We start from the raw sequence: 24,355 nt of genomic DNA, 5'->3' as shown, positions 1-24,355 counted from the left end.
GACAATACATAATTACAATCGAGCCATCTACAGCGTACAGATACATGATAAGGGAATAACGTTTAATGCAAGATAAAGCCAGTAAAGTCCGATCGAAGATAGTCCGAGGGTCTCCAAAGAGCTAGATAGTAGTTCAGCACTGTTCTCTGGTAGGATGATTCAGTTGGCTGATAACAGCTGGGAAGAAACTGTCCCTGAATCTGCGCTTTCATACCTTTTGATAAGTGATGTTAATGCTGTGCTCCTAGTTTAATGAAGCCAACAATTTGTAATTGTAATTGACAGTGTTTGCAAATGACAGTGTTTGCTTATTAAGGTCAAATTTGATCAACCATGTTAGTCATGTTGGTACAATGGAGAACATTGTGATCAATCGGGGCTTTAATTCCAAAAGGACTGTAAGCAAAACATTTCAGAAGGCATTAATGGAATCATGCCTATATTGTCTCACCTATTTGATGTATTACTTTAACAAACATAAAATAAGTAAACTAATTTTCATTTATTTTATGCAAAATATTTTTTATGTTCTCATTTACCAATTTACTTCAACTGTTCAAAGGCATTAGCAGAGATGTTTGGGAAGTACTCAAAATTAGAGGAAGATTATTTACAACAGAAAAAGGCAGATGAAGTTTCATACCAAGATGACTACAATCAACTCCAGGTAATTGATTGTTTGAGTTTACCCATAATGTTGAAATTGTAAACGTATGCAGTTTGCACTGTATGGACAAGTCCGACATTTATCATGATGCATGCAGATTATCCTTGCTGTTGCTTTGACATCTCAAAATGGTATTTGCCAACGAGAGGAAATGTTTCAGCTAGGTAGGTGCGTACAACTTTTCAATTTGTGTGTTTTATATATATAAATATATATATATATATCCCCGAACACAATATTCCACCTTTCCACCAATTCCAATATTGGTGGCCTGGGGGGGGTTGGGCTTTCTGGAGCGCTAGTATGAGTGCTGTGGGCTGAAGGGACTGGTTTCCTGAGGGCTAGTATGGACGTTGTGGGCCGAATGGATTCTTGGGCTGGCAGCTCAGTCACTCAAGCCTGTTGTACTGGCAGCTCACTCACTCACGGTAGCAATGTTACAAAATTTTGAGATTTAAAAAATCAAGTCTGCAATTTATCCCATCAGATAAAGCATAACAATAAGTTTAATTTGACACCTAATTCACTTTCATATCTCAAGTAATAAAAAAGTTATGGCCATTTTCATACTCTGAAATTAGCATCTTGTTCCCTATTGATTTTCTACGGACATAACAAAAAAGCTGTGATCGTGGACAGTCAAAAGCACATAACCTTCTTAAAAATTAAGAGAACTGAATGAAATTTTCAGTTATCATAGATTGAAGCATTCTGAAACAAATATAAAATAATCTTACTTGGGTGACCTGAAATTAAAGCATATAATTAGTTAGTTACGCAATTGTAGCTAATTTCAAACTTCAATTACTAGATCTAAACATCTATCCATTTCTTAATAAATGATTAACATTTTTAAATAGCCCAAGTGTCCAAGTAATATTCACAAATAATTCACAATAAAACATGATTTTTAAATCTCATTTACATCAATTTATAGGCCAAATGGAAGGAATTTAGTGTTCAATTGCTGTAAATTAAAGTCAATTTAAATCGGCTTTCTAGTGGGTTCCTGTGAACGCGCTGGTTTAGAACGTTCACATTGCGCTGGATTTGTACCCTCAAGTGCCCAGAAAAATACTGCGGGATATAAAGAGCCCAAAATGAACTATTCGCTATAGAAAACTTTATATACAGGGTTCTTAAGAAGCCCCATTTAATGTAAAAATAAGGTACATACCTTTAATTGTTTGCTTTATAAAACCCTGGGGCTGCGAGAGGTTGCGGGTTGAGAGAGTGGTTTTTAAACTACTATAACTATTATACAAGGCCATAAAAACTAATAATACCTTTTGCGACGGGGTCTTTCAGCGATTTTCCGTTAATGATTTACTAGGCTGAACATTTTCGATTGCAACAGCCTAGTAAAAATCGCGTTTTAAACCCGCCCCCTCTAAACAGCGCCAAAATCACACACACGGGGTGGGGCAGATGCTCAGCCACGATTCAGGTAGGTTTTGTAACATACCTACTCACGGCTGGTGGGTTGGCAGTTGACTCACGGCTATTCCTTGAAATTCCATTTCAAGCAGGGTGCAAGGCCACTAAACACAGCGAGTCGTGACCTCTCCCTCCTTCATCTTGCAGAGACTGAGCCACTCCCACACTTCTGGGTTTTACAGTCCCACCAGAAGGGGCGTGGCCTTCATGGCATGATTGACAGGAGAGAGAATCTCAACATTTTTTAAACAATAATAACTCTTTTATTTTTCATCGATGGGAAAAATCCTCGGCACCTGATGAGCGGAGGGGGACTCAGAGTAAGATGGCCACAATTCACAGACGTACGTGGTTGGGTTTTTTCTAAAATCAATATGAAGCGCAAACTTTTTCAAACAAAAAAATCAAACTTTTCACTTTCACTTGCCCTGCTTGTTGCAATATTACCAAATGACAGAACACCCAGCGCAATGAGAGATTTATTACATTGTTGTAAGGAGAGTGGGGGAGGAGGAGAAATGTTATTTAAAAATTGTGTTTAGTGGGGTAGTGGGATAGGAGAGGAGGGGGGTATGGAGGCGAGAGGGGTTATGGAGGGAGTGACTGAGGGCAGGGGAAAGGGGAGGGAGTGGGGGAGGGGAGGAAGAGAGGGGAAAGAAGAGGGAGGGGGAGGGGAGTGCTGGTGGATTAGGGGAAATGAGCCGCGCCTGCGCAGTTGGGGGCTATGGGTGAGTGGTGGAATATTGGGTTGGGGGAACGGGTTGCGTTGGGGGAATGGGTGAGTGGTGGAATGTTGCGTTGGGGGAACGGGGCCCAACGGGTCCCACTTGGTCTAGTTATTAATAAAAAGGATGATATGAAAGGTACCTGAAGTACCATAAGAATGAGGTAACTATAACAGTTGGTGATTTTACCAAATGATATTCTATTATTTTAAAACAATCCACTTTGCCATTGTTTCCAGGTATTAGAATAGCAAAGCTAATTTCTGCTGCAAAAGGAGGCATTTGGTTTGCATGCTTTATCGCGGCTGTGTATATTCAATCACTGCAAGCAGAGAGCTCCTTTCCCTCGGCATTTAGCCTACAAATACCTCTGTGGAACAAGGCTCTTGGCAAACACCTATCGTACCTCCGTATTAGACATTAGTATAATTTTGTTGACAGCAGGGATACAACACTTTTTCACTGCCACTGTTCCTTCTACAAATAGGCAGTGCTGCTCCAGTCCTGACCATAGCAGTTTTGTCTTCATATACAAAAGCAAAAAGCAATGAAAATAACATTTGATGCATCATTTCTGAGAATGTCAAATTTCTATTCTGCGGTTATCAACTGCAAACTTTGTGAATTTCTATGCCTTGTTTCCAGGTTACTCCATCTTATGAACTATAAATAACTCATTGGGTTTTTTTTCTGCTTATCATCTGAATTGAAATTTTTGTATTTTAATAGTCTTGCTCTAGTTCAAATCTGGTCCCAAATAGAACAGAATTCGCTTTGCACACATCTGGTTTCAACTCGGTAAATGTGCGTTCTGTTCGGGACTCTATTAAATTATGCCCCTAAAGCCAACAGTCCAACCATGAGTGCTCTCAAGGAATATTTATAGTAACTTATCATTTCACCGACATGTAAAGATCCAAGAATGGCTGCCTGCCATTTAATTCTGTATTGGAGGCCAATAGTTAACATAGAACAGTACAACACAGGATCAGGCCCTTTCACTGTGATGTCTGTGCTGAACGAGATGCCAAATAAAAGTAACCACATCATCCTGCTCATGATCCATAATCCCTCCATTCCCTGCATGTTCGTGTGATGCTAATGTTAAAATGAATGTTTTAGGCTTATGTTTATTATTGTCACGTGTACCAAGGTAAGATGAAAAACCTTGATCCAAACAGATACTATGCATTAATACAATCGTCAAACTCGTACAATAGATAGAGCAAAGGCGAAGATACAGAGTGCGTGTAATTGTATTTTCTACAGGTGTGCATTGAAAATATTGTAATTGTTGGCCATCATGCAGTATCTTTATTGAGCCACAGTAAATGTAGTGTTGAGTACCATAAATCTGAACCATTATGAGGGTGGATTAAACTGTTACAATCTGAAATTTTCACAAAATTACTTAAGATAAAACTTGATCCTAACACTGAAATTATTCTATTCGGATTAATGGAAGACGAGAATAAACTGAATATGTTTCAAAAAACTTTCCTTAATTATGGTTTAATAACGGCAAAAAAACTTATACTTACATTTTGGAAAAATACATCGATACCAACGCTTAAAATGTGGATTTCAAACATGTCGGAAACCTTACATCTTGAAGAAATGCAATTCCTCCTAACAGACAAAGTAGACCAATTCTTAAGGATTTGGTCTCCATTTGTCGACTCCTTACAAGCATATGGTGCAACACAAACGTGGAAACGATCCGTTTCAGGATTGGGTGAATGGTGGTCAAGAATAATAAATAGCTATCTCTCCTTTATTCTTCTGCTTTCTACCTCTTCTTCTTTTCTTTCTATTTTCTTTCTTTTCTCCTTTCCTTTTTCTCACTTTCCGGTATCACACACATCTCTATTTCTTTTCTATTCTCTTTCTGTCTCCTTTTTACTGTTAAAATAAAAATTAAAAAAAATAAGAAGCTGTACATGAAATGTAACGTCAATATATACTAGGTATCTACGGTACCATATTATTGTACTTACTTCTAATAAAATTTAAATAAAATAAAAAAACTCTTACAATTTCAACTTCTCATGATTTGTTTTGCATTTCTACCACCTCATACCAAATTAAATCTATAGCCAGCAGTTCAACTGTATGCTGGCATACTATGAAAGTGAGGTAGCTGCCAAAACTTTGCAAGGAAGTGGATTAGATTATTAACGTAGTAAGGTCTTGCTTTGTACTGACAAGTGGATAATTCTATGTAGCTACAAATTGTATGTAACTTCAACAATCTTCATAATTCTGCACTCAGTGGTTAACAAGTTGTCTCTGCTGTTTTGATAGCTCAATTCTGTGTAATAACATTTAAATCTGTTTAGAATTGGCACGTTAATTATATAATTTAATTTTTTTAGGAAAAACATAAACAAGAGTTAGAAGATCTTAGAAAAGCTGGCCACGATGCTCTTAGCATTATTATTGAAGAATTTAAGGTTGGTATTGTTCGGACATAATTAAAATTTAAAACTTATCTTTCATAAGCTGAAGTATAAAGTGAATATAGACTTAATTGTTATAAATGTATAGAGTCATGCAGCACGGAAACAAGGCCTTTGGCCCAACTCATCCATGTCAACCAAGATGCCCCTTCAAAGCTAGTTCCAATTGCCAGGATTAGGTCCATATCCCTCAACCTGTCTTATCCATGTACCAGTCCAAATGTCTTTTGTGTTGTTATTGTACCTGCCTCAATTACCTCTGGCAGCTCATTTCAGTTACCCACCAGGTTGAAAGTAAAGACAAAACTTGGGACAAATATTAAAAGTGCAATTCATTACTAAGTTGAAGGAATCATTGGCACAGCACAAAATTATATTTGCAGGAAAAACAGTTCCCCATATAAGGTTTGGCTTTACATCTTATTTTGAGATGTCTTAATTGTAATGAGACATATTTTATTTGTCTAACCATTTTGCAGAGTTTTGTGTAACTTGCCCCAAATGTGCAAATTTCAATTCATATTGCTTATAGAGGTGTATAAATTCATGACACGAATAGATTGGGTAGATGTACAGAGTCTTTTGCCCAGAGTAGGTAAATCGAGGACCAGAGGACAAAGGTTTAGGGCAAAGGGGAAAAGATTTAATAGGAATCTGAGAGGGGTAACTTTTTCACACAAAGGGTGGTGGGTTTATGGAACAAGCTGCCAGAGGAGGTAGTTGAGGCAGGGACTAAAGTTTAGTCCCAAAGTTTAAGAAACAGTTAGACAGGTACATGGATAGGACAGGTTTGGAGGGACATTATTCCGGAACAAGGGGTCACAGTTTAAGGATAAAGGGGAAATCTTTTAGGACACAGATGAGAAAAACATTTTTCACACAGAGAGTAATGAATCTCTGGAATTCTCTGCCACGTTGAGGCCAGTTCATTGGCTATATTTAAGAGGAAGTTAGATGTGGCCCTTGTGGCTAAAGGGATCAGGGGATATGGAGAGAAGGCAGGTACAGGATACTGAGTTGGATGATCAGCCATGATCATATTGAATGGCGGTGCAGGCTCGAAGGGCTGAATGGCCTACTCCTGCACCTATTTTCTATGTTTCTATGACATGGACTAGACACAGGCAGGTGGGACTAGTGTAGCTGGGACATGTTGGCCAGTGTGGGTAAATTGAGCTGGAGGGCATGTTTGGAAAGAAGGAATGGGTGACATTTTGGGTCGAGACCCTTTTTCAGATAATATCTCGACCTGAAACGTCACCCATTCCTTCTCTCCAGAGATGCTGTATGTCCTGCTGAGATAATGTAGCTTTTTGTGTCTATCTTTGGTTTAAATCAGCATCTGCAGTTTCTTCCTCCAAAATAAAGTACAGGTCTCTTCAGATAGAAACATTAATAAATAGAATTTTTCCAGGGAGATGCTAAATGCATTTTGTTGTCTCTGTACTGTACACTGCCAATGACAATTAAAATTGAATCTGAATCTGAATCTAAATGTGTCATTTTGCTCTATGCTCAAAATATTACCTGTTTTAGTGAAAAATGCAAATAGTTGTCCAAAATAAGTTTCTTGATTCTCCCGTGCACAACTGAAGGCATTATCTTCATAGATGTTGCTTGTCTAGCTGAGTTCTTCCAAACTCTCTGTTTATGTTGGCCATTATTTTCATGTGCCCCATCTGCTGGTGTGTCTGGGTATTGTCCATTTAAGGAATGTATCGATGCAACATTGCCAATGCAAGCATTTAGTTCAAGAGAGCTAGAATACCAAAAAACGGATATAATGCTGATGTTCTATAAGGCCCTGGTCAGGCCACATTTGGAGTATTGTGAGCAATTTTGGGCTCCATATCTGAGGAAGAATGTGCTGGCTAGAATGAGGGGGCACCTCATTTAGATGAATGAGGGGGGACCTCATTGAAACGTTCCGAATGGTGAACGGGTTGGATAGAGTGGATGTGGAGAGGATGTTTCCACTAGTGAGAGAGTCTAGGACTAGAGGTCATAGCCTCAGAAATAAAGGACGTTCCTTTAGGAAGGAGATGAGAAGGAATTTCTTTAGTAGTCAGAGGGTGATGAATCTGTGTAATTCTTTGCCACAGAAGGCTGTGGTGGCCAGGTCAATGGATATTTTTTAAGCAGAGATAGATAGATTCTTGGGCAGTACGGGTGTTGGGAGTTATGGGGAGAAGGCAGAAGAATCGGGTTAAGAGGAAAGATAGATCAGCCATGATTGAATGGCAGAGTAGACTTGATAGGCCGAATGACCTAATTCTGCTCCTATCATATATGACCTAGTGAACATTGGGTTTTGAATGTTTTCACTTGGGTCATTTGTTTAACATTGCAGGTAAGTCTTTCACTATGTTGATTCCAATTGCTTAAACATTACTCTTTTTTAGATAGTTGTTCGTCAGTAAGTATAATGCAGCAATATATATCTGCCAGTCTATAAGCATTAAAGGAGAGGCAAAATGCTAATACTTCCTACACAATATTATTTCAGTCTTAATCTTGTTTGTCAAACATCCACTTGTAGCTGTTCCACTCAGTAGGGGACAGACAGTTCACAACATCGGTAAGATCTGTGATTGGACTCTCCGTCAAATATGGCTAATTAATAAATTCATAAAGCTGTTCTTAAATTGCTACATTAAAGATATTGCAATTCCTGTTCCTGGAGCAAGTTGCTTCAAAAGCACTCTTCCCAGAGGCAATGTGAATAACTCGGCTTCACAAATGTAATACTACATGCCATTTAAATGTTCCTTTGTAGATATGATCTCTGAGATACATAAATGATAACATTGCACCATATTTTCATCATAGAGTCAGTTATTAAAGATGGGATAGCAGCACATTTGGAAAGTGGTGAAATCATTGGACAAAGTCAGCATGGATTTACGAAAGGTAAATCATGTCTGATGAATCTTATAGAATTTTTCGAGGATGTAACTAGTAGCGTGGATAGGGGAGAACCAGTGGATGTGGTGTATCTGGACTTCCAGAAGGCTTTCGACAAGGTCCCACATAAGAGATTAGTATACAAACTTAAAGTACACGGCATTGGGGGTTCAGTATTGATGTGGATAGAGAACTGGCTGGCAAACAGGAAGCAAAGAGTAGGAGTAAACGGGTCCTTTTCACAATGGCAGGCAGTGACTAGTGGGGTACCGCAAGGCTCAGTGCTGGGACCCCAGCTATTTACAATATATATTAATGATCTGGATGAGGGAATTGAAGGCAATATCTCCAAGTTTGCGGATGACACTAAGCTGGGGGGCAGTGTTAGCTGTGAGGAGGATGCTAGGAGACCGCAAGGTGACTTGGATAGGCTGGGTGAGTGGGCAAATGTTTGGCAGATGCAGTATAATGTGGATAAATGTGAGGTTATCCATTTTGGTGGCAAAAACAGGAAAGCAGACTATTATCTAAATGGTGGCCGACTAGGAAAAGGGGAGATGCAGCGAGACCTGGGTGTCATGGTACACCAGTCATTGAAAGTAGGCATGCAGGTGCAGCAGGCAGTGAAGAAAGCGAATGGTATGTTAGCTTTCATAGCAAAAGGATTTGAGTATAGGAGCAGGGAGGTTCTACTGCAGTTGTACAGGGTCTTGGTGAGACCACACCTGGAGTATTGCGTACAGTTTTGGTCTCCAAATCTGAGGAAGGACATTATTGCCATAGAGGGAGTGCAGAGAAGGTTCACCAGACTTATTCCTGGGATGTCAGGACTGTCTTATGAAGAAAGACTGGATAGACTTGGTTTACACTCTCTAGAATTTAGGAGATTGAGAGGGGATCTTATAGAAACTTACAAAATTCTTAAGGGGTTGGACAGGCTAGATGCAGGAAGATTGCTCCCGATGTTGGGGAAGTCCAGGACAAGGGGTCACAGCTTAAGGATAATAATAATAATAATAATAATAATCTTTATTTATATAGCACTTTGCAACAAAACCAGTATTTGAACCAAAGTGCTTTACAGAGATTGATTAAATTAATTGAACAGATCAAATGTCAATAAATCCATAAAAACAAAAAAAGAGAAAAAAGAAAAAAGACACAGAACAGTACACTATAGAAATCAACAAGAAACGTCCCCCCACAGCAGAATTCACTGTGAGGGAAGGCACTAAAAATATCCAGTTCTCCCCCTCATAGTCCACCCGAGGTCGGGGTCTATATGTGGCCTCCTCAGCCAACTCGACGTTCTCAGGCCCTCTGCCGCGAAGCTGGATCATCGGCGTCGGGTGAACGATTCTTCAGCGGCCTGGACTGAAGCGGCCGCCTCCTCCCTGAAGACTGCAATGTCCAAAGTTCTCAGGCCGCGCTGGCCGGACCTCTGACACTGGCGAACTCGGACACCAGGCCCCGCGGTGTTGAAATCCAGTGCCGCCCGCCCGCGGCTGGACGCTCTGCAGCCGCAGCTCAGCGATGTTCCCAGTGCTCCGGAGCTTACCCGAAGGCGACCCGGTAAGGCATCGCCCGCTCCGCGTTGGTGTTGGTGTCCCAGCATCTGCACCGCCGGCGAAGCCCCACAGTCCCGGCATGAAACGCCGCTCCAGCGCTGCTCCAGCTCGACGGTAGGCCGCACAGAGAGGACGAAGAAGCGGTTCGGAAGAAAACCGATAAGGGGGAAATCCTTTAAAACCGAGATGAGAAGAACTTTTTTCACACAGAGAGTGGTGAGTCTCTGGAACTCTCTGCCACAGAGGGTAGTCGAGGCCAGTTCATTGGCTATATTTAAGAGGGAGTTACATGTGGCCCTTGTGGCTAAGGGGATCAGAGGGTATGGAGAGAAGGCAGGTACAGGATACTGAGTTGGATGATCAGCCATGATCATATTGAATGGCGGTGCAGGCTCGAAGGGCCGAATGGCTTACTCCTGCACCTAATTTCTATGTTTCTATATTTTGTGCCATTCTGTACCTTGTGCTTAGAAATCTGATCCAGTTCATATCTTACAATAAATGCAATTAATTATTAGAAATTCCTTTCAGCAATATTTTCCTGAGTTGTCTTTGTGGCTATTTTCACAGTTATAAAATGATTGCAAGTGTGGATTGGATAGAAATAACCAAATAGTGATTAGGTATCTATTTGAAACAAGACTAGACACGGATATATTAGGAAATCTACACCAACCTATACTAATCCCACTTATTTTCCTTATATTCTCATTAACTTCCCTCCTTGCACTGATTGCGTAGGTTTGTGATTGCGTAGGTTCTCCCAGCTGGTCCCGTTCCCTCCTTCCACTGTTCACCTCCACCTGGCGGGATTTTACAGTGGATGATTAACCTACTAAAGTGCATGGACTGTGGGAGGGAACGGGACCAGCTGGGAGAACCTACGCAATCACAGGGAGAATGTGCAAACTCCTCAAGGACGGAACCAAAAGTCAGGATTGAATCCATGTCGCAGAAGCAATAAGGCAGCAGCTATATTGGTTGTGGCATTATGCTGCCCAATTCTACCATGTTGACCTGGTTCCTGGTCTCAGATGGAACATCAGACCCACTAATGTGGTTCACTCCCCAATGACCTCTGACTAAGGCTTACAAGGTAGACAAAAATGCTGGAGAAACTCAGTGGCGAGGCAGCATCTATGGAGCGAAGGAAACAGGCAACATTATGGGTCGTGACCACCCTTCTTCAGACTGACATGAGGGTGGGGGGGGGGGCGGGAAGAAGAAAGGAAGAGGCGGAGACAGTGGGATGAGGGAGAGTTGAGAAGGGGAGGAGAAAGCAGGGACTACCTGAAATTAGAGAAGTCAATGTTCATACCGCTGGGGTGCAAACTGCCCAAGCGAAATATGAGGTGCTGCTCCTCCAATTTCTGGTGGTCGTCACTCTGGCCATGGAGGAGGCCCAGGACAGAAAGGTCGGATTCGGAATGGGAGGGGGAGTTCAAGTGCTGAGCCACTGGGAGATCAGGTTGGTTATTGCGAACTGAGCGGAGGTGTTGTGCGAACGATCGCCAAGCCTACGCTTGGTCTCACCGATGTAGAGCAGCCGACATCTAGAGCAGTGGTTGCAATAGATGAAGTTGGAGGAGGTGAAGGTGAACCTCAGCCGAACCTGGAAAGACTGCTTGGGTCCTTGAATGGAGTCAAGGGGGGAGGTAAAGCGACAAGTGTAGCATTTCCTGCGGTTGCAATGGAAAGTGCCAGGAGAGGGGGTGGTGCGGATGGGTAGGTACAAATTGACCAGGGAGTTACGGAGGGTGCGGTCTCTGCGGAAAGCAGACAGGGGAGGAGATGGGAAGATGTGGCCAGTGGTGGGATCCCGTTGGAGGTGGCGAAAATGTCAGAGGATTATTTGTTGTATGTGACGGCTGGTAGGGTGGAAGGTGAGGACAAGGGGGACTGTGCCCTTGTTACCAGTTGGGGGGGATGGGGAGTGAGAGCAGAGTTACTGGGTATAGAAGAGACCCTGGTGAGAGCCTCTCCTATAGTAATTGTTAGTTGGAGGATTAACAGTCCTGTGGGAGCAGGAATGCTGATAGACTTTTGTGCAAATGTGGGGGGGCAATGATGTGTCAAAGAACTTGGAAGGTGAAGAGGTTAGAGCAGGATCGAGGGGTCAAGAGTATTTCTATTTTGCAAAGTTATACTTATATTAGCTAACATGGACTGAGAGAGCAAGTTGCTTGTTCTGTGGTTTTGTGGGAATGTTGTGAACAAGAAGAGGAGAGAGAGAGCGAGATCTTAACTTTGTTACTTAGGATCATCTTAGAATAGTGAGCGGCTTTGGCAGAGGAAAGCTGGACTAGAGTGATTGTATATGATGATAAATGATTAAACCTGTTCTAGTTTATCTCCTTTTCTTGGGTCGGACTGGTGAGTCCGTGGGAAATTTGGAGGCGAGGTGAAGCATTGCAGTGACAGAGGTCTGAAGAAGGGTTTCGGCCCGAAACGTTGCCTATTTCCTTCGCTCCATAGATGCTGCTGCACCTGCGGAGTTCTCCAGCTTTTTTGTGTACCTGAGGTTGAGAAGTAGATTGGTGCTTGCCAAATTCATTTCTCCTGGATCTAATTGATCATTTAAAATCACCTGTGTCTGTCAGGACCATATATTGTCCTTTCTAATTTGGTTTAATTTAGAGGTGAAGCCTGTAAACAGGCCCTTCACCCACTAGGTCCCTGCCATCTGTAGATTACCTGTCACGACCCAAAACATCACCCATTCCTTCTTTCCAGAGATGCTGCCTGTTACTCCAGCATTTTGTGTCTTATCTTCAGTTTAAACCAGCATCTGCAGTTCCTTCCTGCACCTGTTTACACTAGTTCTACATTATCCTATTTTCCTATCCACTCCGTGAGCACGAAGGGAAATTTACAGCGGACCAATTAGCCTACAAACCTACAAAGCCGCACGTCTTTGGGATGTGGGAGGAAACCAGAGCACCCGGGCGAAACCTATCCGGTTACAGGGAAAACGTGCAAACTCCCCACAGACAGCATCAAAGGTCAGGATGGAACCCTGGTCCCTGGCAATGAAAACCTGGATGTAGCACTTTCTACTTCTTCCAGTTCAAAATGTGATGAATATCGTCCTTTAAATTGTCCTTTGGAGAGATGCCGTGTAAATCCAGGAATGTAAATTCTGTCTACATCCTGCTTCCACTTTAATGAAAGTACAATTGAGTCACCGAGTTGGAAGGAAGCAAACATAATATTTTTAAATTCGTCACGTTTTAAATTGAACTTGTATGCATAATCACCACCTTGTGACGTTAATAAGTTAAAAGGTCAGATTTTAAAGTTAGTTAATTTCCTGTCACCAATGAGATTATTGAACAAACAAAATGCATTGAAAATCAGCATTGTTAGAACTTTCCATTATGCATAAGCAATTATCTTGAATCACCCTGCTGCACACTTCTGCCTCAAACGCAAGAATTATCTTGATAAGCACTGCTGAGATTAAGGTTCGGTGAAATTTCTTTACTCTCATCAAGTGGTATATCGCAAATGCCATTCTTTTTTACATTACAGCATTTCCTCTTTGTACAGGTCTTTTAAGACTTTGAAACTTAGTATAAATGTGAAGTTGCTTGTTGAGCTGGCTGTTATGGAGTCATTGATACAGTGTGGGAACAGGTCCTTTGGCCCAACTTGCTCAACATGTCCCAGCTACACTAGTCTCACCTGCCCACAATGGGTCTATATCAGTGGTTCCCAACATGGGGCGTACGCCCCCACAGGGGGGGCAATTTGATTTTTAAGGGGGGCAATTGAGCCCGACTGAGGAGGTCTGGGTCCAAATTTTCGATTTTTATTTTTTTGGATTTTCCATCAGGTAAACATATGTAGTTTATGTTTCAGATGTTATTTTGAGTAAATAATTTTTTGGGGGTAAAAAAAAGGTCTTTATTGTGTAGTTATTACATAATCACCGCGCCATCGCTCTTCATGCACGTCGCACGAAGCGCGCGAGGTCATGGGAGAACCTTATTTATTGAATTGGATTTAGAAGTTCACTTTTTAAATGATAAGAATTATATATCACCACATGGGGGGGGGGGGGGGGGGGGGCATCAGGATTTTAGAGGTGATTAGGTGGGGCATGGCCAAAAAAAGGTTGGGAACCGCTGGTCTATATCCATACAAACCTGTCCTCTCCATGTAAGTTATCCATTTGCAGTGCTAAAAATGAGAAAACACTGACCTGCTAACTGGGGTCACTGGAGAAAGGGCATGGGACTGTGGAATAGGTTTAGTGCTGGTTTCTGGGATATTCGTTTTTCAAAGTAGAGTTAGAGCATCACACAGCACAGAAAGGGGCCCTTCAGTCTAACTCCTCCATGCCGACCAAGATACTCCGTCTTAGCTGGTCCCGTATCCCTCGTACCACTCTCTCCTGAGACCTTAACACAGTTGAAGATGTGTGCTGAGCTGCTTGCAACCGGAGTCTGGGATCGGTGGAATGGGACTTGTTGGATACATCACCACATTGAAGGAATACTAGATATGCATTACAGGATTCTTTCCAGAAGCTTTTGAGATTTGAAACTGGAGAGAACTAGATATCCTAACAACACAACAGGTAAAGATTAAATGATTAAATACACTATTATTGGGAAGAGAAGGAGTTTGATAGGAATTAGCAAGATTTGCTAAGTATTTAACAATATTTTAGTAACAGATCTGAACAGCCCACTAGACAACTGGACTTTATGACTGAGATCCAGACTATCATACTCATTAGATTCATCATTCTGCACCAGTCTAGATCATAGCACAATAACTGCATATTATCTGTGCACTTCCAGGTTCATTTCCATCACTGTCCCACTGAAAAAACGGATCTGTATGGTTATATTTCCAGCTTAAAACATGAAACATAGATTCCTGTTTTTTTTCCACAATTAGTAGATTGGAAATCATAGTCAGGGAGTGTGTAATTTCCTGAAATGCACATCTGGCTCATACTAAAATTTGCTGACTCGTGTTATCTTAATAAACATTCCTATATATAAAAATTGGCTCTCAAATGTCCAATCCTTTTTGCATGTTTTAAGCTTTACCACGTATAAACTTTGTGCCTTGTAATGAAATTGAAGATGAATGTAAAGATTTAAGGTAATTGAATTTTTAAAAACATTTCTTCAATACATTTCCAGAATTGCTGTTCTGTCCCAAAGGTAACAAAGAAAGAACACAATGTACATGGCCTTGGCACGTCCAAAGGTCTTTGCAGCCAGTGAAGTACTTTTGATGTGTAGTTGCTATAATATAGGATATGCAACAGCCAAACTGAACACGCGGTCCCACAAAAATAGAAAGAATAAATGACCAAATAACTTGGCCCAGACGATTCTGGATTTTGCTGACAATACCACAGTAAGCATTGCAAGTGCCAGCAAGTTTAGGGTATGCAGATGGCCCAAATGCTGGTAATTTTTCTTTGGTTGTGTTCTGGATTTATTTACAGGAATCTGCTCTTGTTTCCTGTACAAGGTTAGGCAGGTGTAAGATCTGCTAGCTCAGTCCTTAGAATGGAGAATGTACAGCTTTGAGGAAGCTGCTAATGCTCTCCCTGCCTGGTGGAACTTGTCCTCACCCTCTACAACTTCAAAACAGACTCCTCTCATTTTCTTCAGCCCAAAAAAGGGTCCCGACCTGAAACGTCACTGATCCATGTACTCCACAGATGCTCCCTGACCCTCTGAGTTATTCCAGCACTTTGTGCCTTTTTATTGGAAACCAGCATCTGCAGTTCCTTGTACCTCCTACTCTGCAATGTCTGATCTAATGCATTAATAATTGAGAATGAAATGGCCATTGGTCTTAAATTCCCTGTGCTTTCATAATATACTGCCATAGGCTCTTTCATATACGCCTGAAAGGATACAAAGCGTTTTTGTTTCGTATCCCATCAATGAGTCAATACTTTGATCAATACCACCTTCCATCAGCATTGCATTGGGAATCGAAAATGAACTATAGAAACATAGAAAATAGGTGCAGGAGAAGGCCATTCGGCCCTTCGAGCCTGCACCGCCATTCAATATGATCATGGCTGATCATCCAACTCAGTATCCCGTACCTGCCTTCTCTCCATACCCCCTGATCCCTTTAGCCACAAGGGCCACATCTAACTCCCTCTTAAATATAGCCAATGAACTGGCCTCAACTACCTTCTGTGGCAGGGAATTCCAGAGATTCACCACTCTCTGTGCATAGGCGTTAATTGGATTAACTATGGGCGTTAATTGGATCAACCTTTAGATTCAAAGGTTTAAGTGCTACTAGTAACATCCTAAATTATTTGTTTCTAGATGAGTCTAGTTGGTTTTCATTACAAGCCAAGGGTGTGCATATTCAATAACAATCATGAATAAAACAAATGAAGTGATCAGGCAGTGAATTTCAGCAGTGATCAAGTATGGCCAAAGGAAGGGTAAGATGCATGTTGATGGATAATTAGTTTAGAATTTTTGAAGTATCATTAATTATCTTGTCGCTGTTCATTGGCAAACATTTTGGTGTTGGTTGAAATAGACAGTTATCAGCAATGATTATTGGATGATCGACAAACTTAATCTGGATACGTTTAATTTGGAACTAAGCGATGTTAAATTTCTATTTCTTTTTGCCACAAATGACCAACTTTAGTCTTAAAAGCATTTTCTCTGCATAGTTGGGAGCTCACATTTACTGCACTAACCACTGAGTGGGGTTGCCAGTTTGGTGGGACAAGTAATAACAAAGTCTCTTGCCCATGTCAATATTGGTGGTTGCATTGGACAGATTGGTCAGTTACTGAGCTAATTTTGAACCACCTCTTAAAGGTAGCACAGAGAATAACATCTGCCTTTGCATCTTCCTGAGGCATTGATAAGTTGCTGTCAATTTATGAAGAAATGTTGTGTCTCTTCCAGATGATTCAATTTATAGATCACCTTTAAAGCTCTTTGTTATTGCTTCCTGCACTTTTTGGTATGGTTTCATGAGAGTTAATGGAATGCAGTACTCATTACTGAATTCTGAAAAAAATATTGAAATATCCTAAATCTATTCTGAAAATATTATAAATCTTTACTATGTTGTTCAGCATTGTAAGATCTCATGATCAACTAAGTAAGTGTGCTCCTGTGCTAAGATCATCTTTGTTGTATTTTTATTTCTAAGTAGTAATTTATGTATTTTTTTTAGTAAACAATTAGTTTTGCTGCCTACAATTTTTAAAATCTATATTATAATTTCAGTAATATCTAAAGAATATGAAAAATAAACAAACGAACAAGAATTCTGAAAGTAAAGGTACAGCAAGGTCTGTGTAATAATGTGGTCTGGAGGAAATTGAAGATAGATTTAAGAATTAAAATGTAGCACTGGGTGGGAGAGATCAACCATTGTGTGTTGTTCCAATCATTGTTCAGGCGATTTTTTTCCTGTTGATTTTATTTCATATTTGCTGTTTTCAGTTTTCTAGGATAGTTTATTATGGATCATCTGTGCGTATGTTAACTTGAAATTCAATGTATGGTTGCATCTTCACGTGTTCTATATGTTGGCCTTATACCTTGGATTGATGTTATCTCTGATCAGTTTATGTCTTATTGAGATGTATAAAATCACGAGGAGAATAGATGGGGGCCAATGCCCAGAATCTTTTTTCCCCAGGGTAGGTGAATCATGAAACAGAGGATAGAGGGTTAAGGTGAGAAGGGCAACATTTAATAAGAAGTTGAGGGGTAACCTATTCACACAGAGGGTGGTGCGTATATGGAACGAGCTGCCGAAGGAGATATTTGAGGCAGGTACTATAACAACATTTAAAAGTCGTTTGGACAGATTTAGAGGGATACTAGACTAAGTGGGACCTGCTGGGTTCCAGTCACACGGGAGGCATGGTCCCATTCATCCCAACCCAACCCATTCCCCAACGTAATTATCCACCACTCACCCGTTCCCCCAACGCAATTATCCACCACTCACCCGTTCCCCCAACGCAACCCGTTCCCCCAATGCAATATTCCACCACTCACCCATAGCCCCTAACAGGCAACGGCTCATTTCCCCTCATCCCCCAGCATTCCCTCCCCCTCCTCTTCATGTGTGGGAGGAAAGTTGGGTGTGTGGCGGGGGGGGGGGGGGGGGGGGAGTTGGGAGGGGAGGTGGGAGGGGAGGTGTGTATGTGGGGCGGGGGGGTGGGGAGGGGTGTGTGTGTGCAAGGGGGAGGGGTGTGTGTTGGCAGGGGGTGGGAGGGGGTGTGTGGATGGGGTGGGCAGGGGGAGTTGTGGGGGGATGTGGGGGAGGGGTGGGGGGTGGGGGGGGTGTGGGTGGGGGGGGGGGGGGGGGGGGGGGGGGGGGGGGGGGGGGGGGGGGGGGGGGGGGGGGGGGGGGGGGGGGGGGGGGGGGTGGAGGGGGGGGGGGGGGGGGGGGGGGGGGGGTGGGGGGGGGGGGGGGGGGGGGGGGGGGGGTGGGGGGGGGGGGGGGGGGGGGGGGGGGGGGGGGGGGGGGAGGGTGGGGGGGGGGGGGGGGGGGGGGGGGGGGGGGGGGGGGGGAGGGGGGGGGGGGGGGGGGGGGGGGGGGGGGTGGGGGGGGGGGGGGGTGGGGGGGGGGGAGAGGGGATGGGGGTGGGGGGGTTGCGGGGGGGGGGGTTGTGTGTGGAGGAGAGTGGGGTGAGAGTGTGGAGGAGAGGTGTGGTGGGAGGGGCTGTGGGGGGGGGGGGAGAGAGCTCGGAGAAAAGGGGAAGAGCCATGGGGAGATGGGGGTATCAAAGGGGAGGGTGGCAGGAGCCAGTGAGAGGGACCAAAGGGGAAGGGGCTGGAGGAGTGATGTGGACTCGCAGAGGGCACAGGTCGCTGGTCGTTCTCCTCCGCCAGGATCGGAGTCTCCGCTTTCCGTTTGGCGACAACTCCGACTCCGACTCCGCGCCGGGCTGGGATGCTTCCGGTCACTCCTAAAATTGTGTCCGGTTGGAGTCCTCCGCCGGCCATCAAGAGAGTCCCTCAGCTCCAGTAAAGACGCAATGGCGCAGGAAAGGGCGGGTCGTCCCGCGGAGTGACAGGAGAAGAGACCAATCAGCGCGGTGCTGAATGGCAGGAGAAGAGATCGATCTGCGCACGCGCGGTTTTTAAGATTTTTAAACCTTGCTAACTTTTACATTATGCCACCGATCGGAACGAAACTTGGTGCACTTGCAGCACAGGAGCTATCGCGTACCGTTTTTGCGCAAATAGAAAAAACGCGCAAACTGGAAGATCAGAGTTTTAGTTATAGATAGATAGATAGATAGATAGATAGATAGATAGATAAGATAGATAAAACAGGAGCAGGCTGGGACTCGTGTAGATGTGGCATGTTTCCATGATGTATGATTCCACGACTCGAGGAGTCTATGTTCATTTCCATCAAAACACCAAAGGAAGACCATGTTGGATTGATAATTTTTAGCCATATGTTGGTCTGATCAATATTTTTCATCGGACTTTATTTGCCGGCACAACTCTGGTCAGCAATCTTCTTAATGTACTATATTCTACATTCTGTCCCGACTCTTCCGTTTCATATGTTACTACATTTTGGTTTATATAGACTTTATACTCGTGTTTCAAACATGGTATGTACTGCAATCTGGATTTTGACCTTTCTCAATACTTTATATTGGTTTAATTTTTATTTTATCCTTATAAGTAAAACTTTAGTTCTAGTCCTGTTGAATGTGAACCTTGCAGAGACCGTACATGTTTAAGCAGATGTCCTTTCCCTTTGAAATATAAGGCACAATTTAGAGTTCTTCCTAATAACCCTTTTAATTTTTAGTGAGATTTTTGTAGCACTAATTTAAAGTTGCAATGTAATGAATCATCAAGGTCAGGACCAATAACATTCAAAGCAATCTAACCTTGTAGTTGATGCTGGTGAATTTTTGTGTGCCAGCCAAATGGCCCTAATTTTGTTCAGTTCCTCAATGGACATTTGTCCTTGTGGTTGTGGAGAAAAGTGAGGTGTTTGGAAAATATTCTTAGTAGGTTTCTAGCCTGCAAGACTTGACCAACTACTATGTAGAATCAGTTTGGGGATTAAATTGTCTCACTTTCTTGAAAAATGGTAACTGCAAACTGGGACTTAAGACCCTACAGAATTTGAGTCCATTACTATGGTAATAATGGTGGCAGCAATGATGGAAAATGATCATGCACCATCTCTCAATTATGCAGACACATGTATCATCTGACATCAGCTGCAAAAAATCCTGGAAATGCAGCAGTTGGCAGGAGGTTGTGGAATGATTATTGAGCTAAATATCCTCCCTTGCATAAATGGCCCTTCGAGCCAGCACCGCCATTCATTGTGATCATGGCTGATCGTCCCCAATCAATAACCCGTGCCTGCCTTCTCCCCATATCCCTTGACTCCATGAGCCCCTAGAGCTCCATCTAACTCTCTTAAATCCATCCAGTGACTTGGCCTCCACTGCCCTCTGTGGCAGGGAATTCCATAAATTCACAACTCACTGGGTGAAAAAGTTTTTTCTCACCTCAGTGTTAAATGACCTCCCCTTTATTCTAAGACTGTGGCCCCTGGTTCTGGACTCGCCCAACATTGGGAACATGTTTCCTTGCTTTTCTCTTTTGACCAAATTGTTAACCTCTCTCGTCATCCATTGTTTCCCTTACCTTGACATATTTGTCCCTCCTTCTTACCAGAATATGCTTGTCCTCAACTCTGATCACTTGGTTTTTAAACTACTTCCACATTCAGATGTGGACTTGCCTGATAACAGCTGCTCACGATTTAGTCCTGGAGGGCAACTCTGGAGGACTTGGATAGGTGATGTTTTGGGTTTAAATACGCACGGCTATTTGATATTGAAGAAGAACAGGCAAAGGGAAAAGGAAGGGCTGTGGCATTGTCAGTATGTGCCATAGAGGGAGTACAGAGAAGGTTCACCAGACTGATTCCTGGGATGTCAGGACTTTCATATGAAGAAAGACTGGATAGACTCGGCTTCTAAAATTTAGAAGATTGAGGGGGGATCTTATAGAAACTTACAAAATTCTTAAGGGGTTTGACAGGCTAGATGCAGGAAGATTGTTCCCGATGTTGGGGAAGTCCAGAACAAGGGGTCACAGTTTAAGGATAAGGGGGAAATCTTTTAGGACCGAGATGAGGAAAACATTTTTCACACAGTGAGTGGTGAATCTCTGGAATTCTCTGCCACAGAAGGTAGTTGAGGCCAGTTCATTGGCTATATTTAAGAGGGAGTTAGATGTGGCCCTTGTGGCTAAAGGGATCAGGGGGTACGGAGAGAAGGCAGGTACAGGATACTGAGTTGGATGATCAGCCATGATCATATTGAATGACGGTGCAGGCTCGAATGGCCTACTCCTGCACCTATTTTCTATGTTTCTATTAAGGGACGAGGTCAGTATCAAAGTGATAAAGGATTTTAGATCCAAACATGAAATTAGTCTTGGTAAAACTAAGAGCCGCAAAAGGACAAACGCATTTGTAGGAGTTGTGTATAGATCTCCATGGAGCAGTGGTGATATCAAGCAGGGACTGAATGATGTATGCAGCTAATGTTATAGCATATAATGTGTTCAAATATAGTGCATTAAATGTGTGTTGGGGGTGATAATAGAAATAACATTCAATTGTCAGGAAAATCTACAAATTTTATAAACCAAGTCCCAAATATGCTGGATTATTGGAGTTTTGGTCTACTTGCCATAAAGGATATACAATAAAGATTCATCTGAATGCTTTATAAGTAGAGATTAAGTCAATTGAGTTTATATTCCAGAAGGAACCAGAGGCCAGAACCAAGTGCCACAGTCTAAGAACAAAGGGGAGGCCATTTAAAACTGAGATGAGAAAAAACGTGTTCACCCAGAGAGTTGTGATTTTGTGGAATTCTCTGCCACAGAAGGCAGTAGAGGCCAATTCACTGGATGAATTTAAAAGAGAGTTAAATAGAGCTCTAGGGGCTAGCGGAATCAAGGGATATGGGGAGAAGGCAGGTACGGGCCACTGATTGTGAATGATCAGCCATGATACGATACGATACGACACAATATTACTTTATTGTCAGAGCAAGTCTGAAATTTGTTTTGCACCGCAGCAGCTCCATTTACAGCATCACAGAAAAGACAAAAGGGACGAGAGAAGACGAGCATTAAGACATCAAGACAGGACCCAAAAATACATATATTCAACATTACAATAACAGAAGACAATATGTGAGGCCCATCAGCGTGCATTTGATCTGGGATTAAGCAGCGTATTTAGTTTGAGATTGACTGGTGCACAAAAGAATGCTTCAGTCTAACCTTATTAAATTTTGGAACCCTATATCTCCGGTTTGATGGTAACATATTGTATTCACTGTTCAGAATGTGGTTGGGGTCAGAAGAAATGTTGTTGGTCATCCTTAGTATGTTTTTATGGTAGGATGATTCATACAATTTCTGAAGTGGTTGACCTACAATCTTTGAGCAGATTTGTAATTGTTGGAGCAGTTTTGATTTTGAAGTAGCAGACAAACTCTTGTACCATGCAATGTTACAATACTGTAGTGTAAAACACCAATTATCACAGCGGTAAAAAATAATAAACGGATTTGTCTACTTGCTCCGAAAGATCTAAGTCGGCGGAGAAACCAGATTCTTTGTTTTGTCGTATTGCAAATCTTATCAATGTGGTCATTCCATGACAACTGATGGTCTATCGTTACCCCCAAGTATTTAAATGAAACTACCTGCTAGATTTTTTCATAATGGATAACAAGAGAAACTTTATGAGAGTCAGATGGTGAACCAAATATAACCATATAACCATATAATAATTACAGAACGGAAACAGGCCATCTCGACCCTTCTAGTCCGTGCCGAACACGTATTCTCCCCTAGTCCCATACACCTGCGTTCAGACCATAACCCTCCATACCTTTCCCGTCCATATAACTATCCAATTTATTTTTAAATTATAAAAACGAACCTGCCTCCACCAACTTCACTGGAAGCTCATTCCACACAGCCACCACTCTCTGAGTAAAGAAGTTCCCCCTCATGTTTACCCCTAAACTTCTGTCCCTTAATTCTCAAGTCATGTCCCCTTGTTTGAATCTTCCCTACTCTCATTGGGAAAAGCTTATCCACATCAACTCTGTCTATCCCTCTCATCATTTTAAAGACCTCTATCAAGTCCCCCCATAACCTTCTGCGCTCCAAAGAATAAAGCCCTAACTTGTTCAACCTTTCTCTGTAACTTAGTTGCTGAAACCCAGGCAACATTCTAGTAAATCTCCTCTGTGCTCTCTCTATTTTGTTGACATCCTTCTTATAATTAGGCGACCAAAATTGTACACCATACTCCAAAATTGGCCTCACCAATGCCTTGTACAATTTTAACATTACATCCCAACTTCTATACTCAATGCTCTGATTTATAAAGGCCAGCACACCAAAAGCTTTCTTTACCACCCTATCTACATGAGATTCCACTTTCAGGGAACTGTGCAGTTATTCCCAGATCCCTCTGTTCACCTGCATTCTTCAATTTCCTACCATTTACCATGTACGTCCTATTTTGATTTGTCCTGCCAAGATGTAGCACCTCACACTTATCAGCATTAAACTCCACCTGCCATCTTTCAGCCCACTCTTCCAACAGGCATAAATCTCTCTGTAGACTGTAGACAGGAATCATACCAATGAATCAGATAGGGATTCAGTTCCTGCTGTACCATTTTTGACACCAAGACTGCTTGTATCGTGTTGAAAGCTGATGAAAAATCTAGAAAGAGGGCTCTTGAATAGGTGTTGGGTTTGTCTAAATGTTTAGAAATAATATGAACTAAGAAGGCAACAGCGACTTCCGTGCCACAGCCCTGCGTATAGGCAAATTGATATTAATCGAGTTTATTGTTTGTTGTAATGATGAAATGTCGGAGCTAAATTTTTTCTAGAGATTTCATAATCACCGAGGTAAGGGCTAGGGTCCAAAATCCTTACGTTCTTTCGGCAGTGAATGGCGGTGCAGGCTCGAAGGGTCAAATGCCCACCTCCTGCACCTATTTTTTATGTTTCTATATTCACCAGAGTTTGGAGATATGAGATGGGATCTAATTGAAACATAATTCTGAAAGAGCTGGGCAGGTTGGAGACGTGGGCATTATTTCTCCTTACTGCGGTGTTTAGGATGTGGGGTTATATATAGTCTTAGTTTACAGTAAAAGAGGATTAGGACTGAACTAAAGAAAGATTTCTCCAATCAGAGAGTGGCGAGTGTCTGGATTTTACTATCATAGAATACTTCAGTGGCCCTGTCACTGGATACAATTAAGAAGGAGATTAATGCAATGGGTATTAAGGGTTTGGGGTGCAATTGGGCCTGTGGTATTGGAATAGCTAATCAGCTATATTGAATGGCATGGTAAAGACAAAGGTCAGAATGTCCCTCTTTCCTTCCCATTCTCTACATTTCTATGATTTTGTTTTTGCAAAATTACTTTTAAATGATGAATCTGCCTTGCATTTTAATGTGCACATATCTGATATAATTTCATACGAATGGTACAAAAAGATGCTTCCAGTTACTATT

The 24,355-nt window shown here is 42.3% G+C and overlaps 1 protein-coding gene across 6 annotated transcripts in view; it reads left to right on the top strand.

Moving 5' to 3' along the window:
- The window catches only part of LOC129706058 (coiled-coil domain-containing protein 91-like), a 97,139-nt gene that overhangs the window by 31,066 nt on the left and 41,718 nt on the right, over positions 1–24,355 (top strand). For all 6 annotated transcript variants that reach the window (XM_055650023.1, XM_055650026.1, XM_055650025.1 and 3 more), the window contains 2 exons: positions 563–667; positions 5,205–5,282. In XM_055650023.1, coding sequence (XP_055505998.1) covers positions 563–667; positions 5,205–5,282 — 183 coding nt within the window. The remainder of the gene's footprint in view (positions 1–562; positions 668–5,204; positions 5,283–24,355) is intronic.

The sequence above is a fragment of the Leucoraja erinacea genome, chromosome 19 (genome assembly GCF_028641065.1).
Source record: "Leucoraja erinacea ecotype New England chromosome 19, Leri_hhj_1, whole genome shotgun sequence".
Taxonomy (NCBI): domain Eukaryota; kingdom Metazoa; phylum Chordata; class Chondrichthyes; order Rajiformes; family Rajidae; genus Leucoraja; species Leucoraja erinaceus.
The sequence above is the reverse complement of the archived record's forward strand: the minus strand, read 5'-3'. Positions and strand labels throughout refer to the sequence as shown.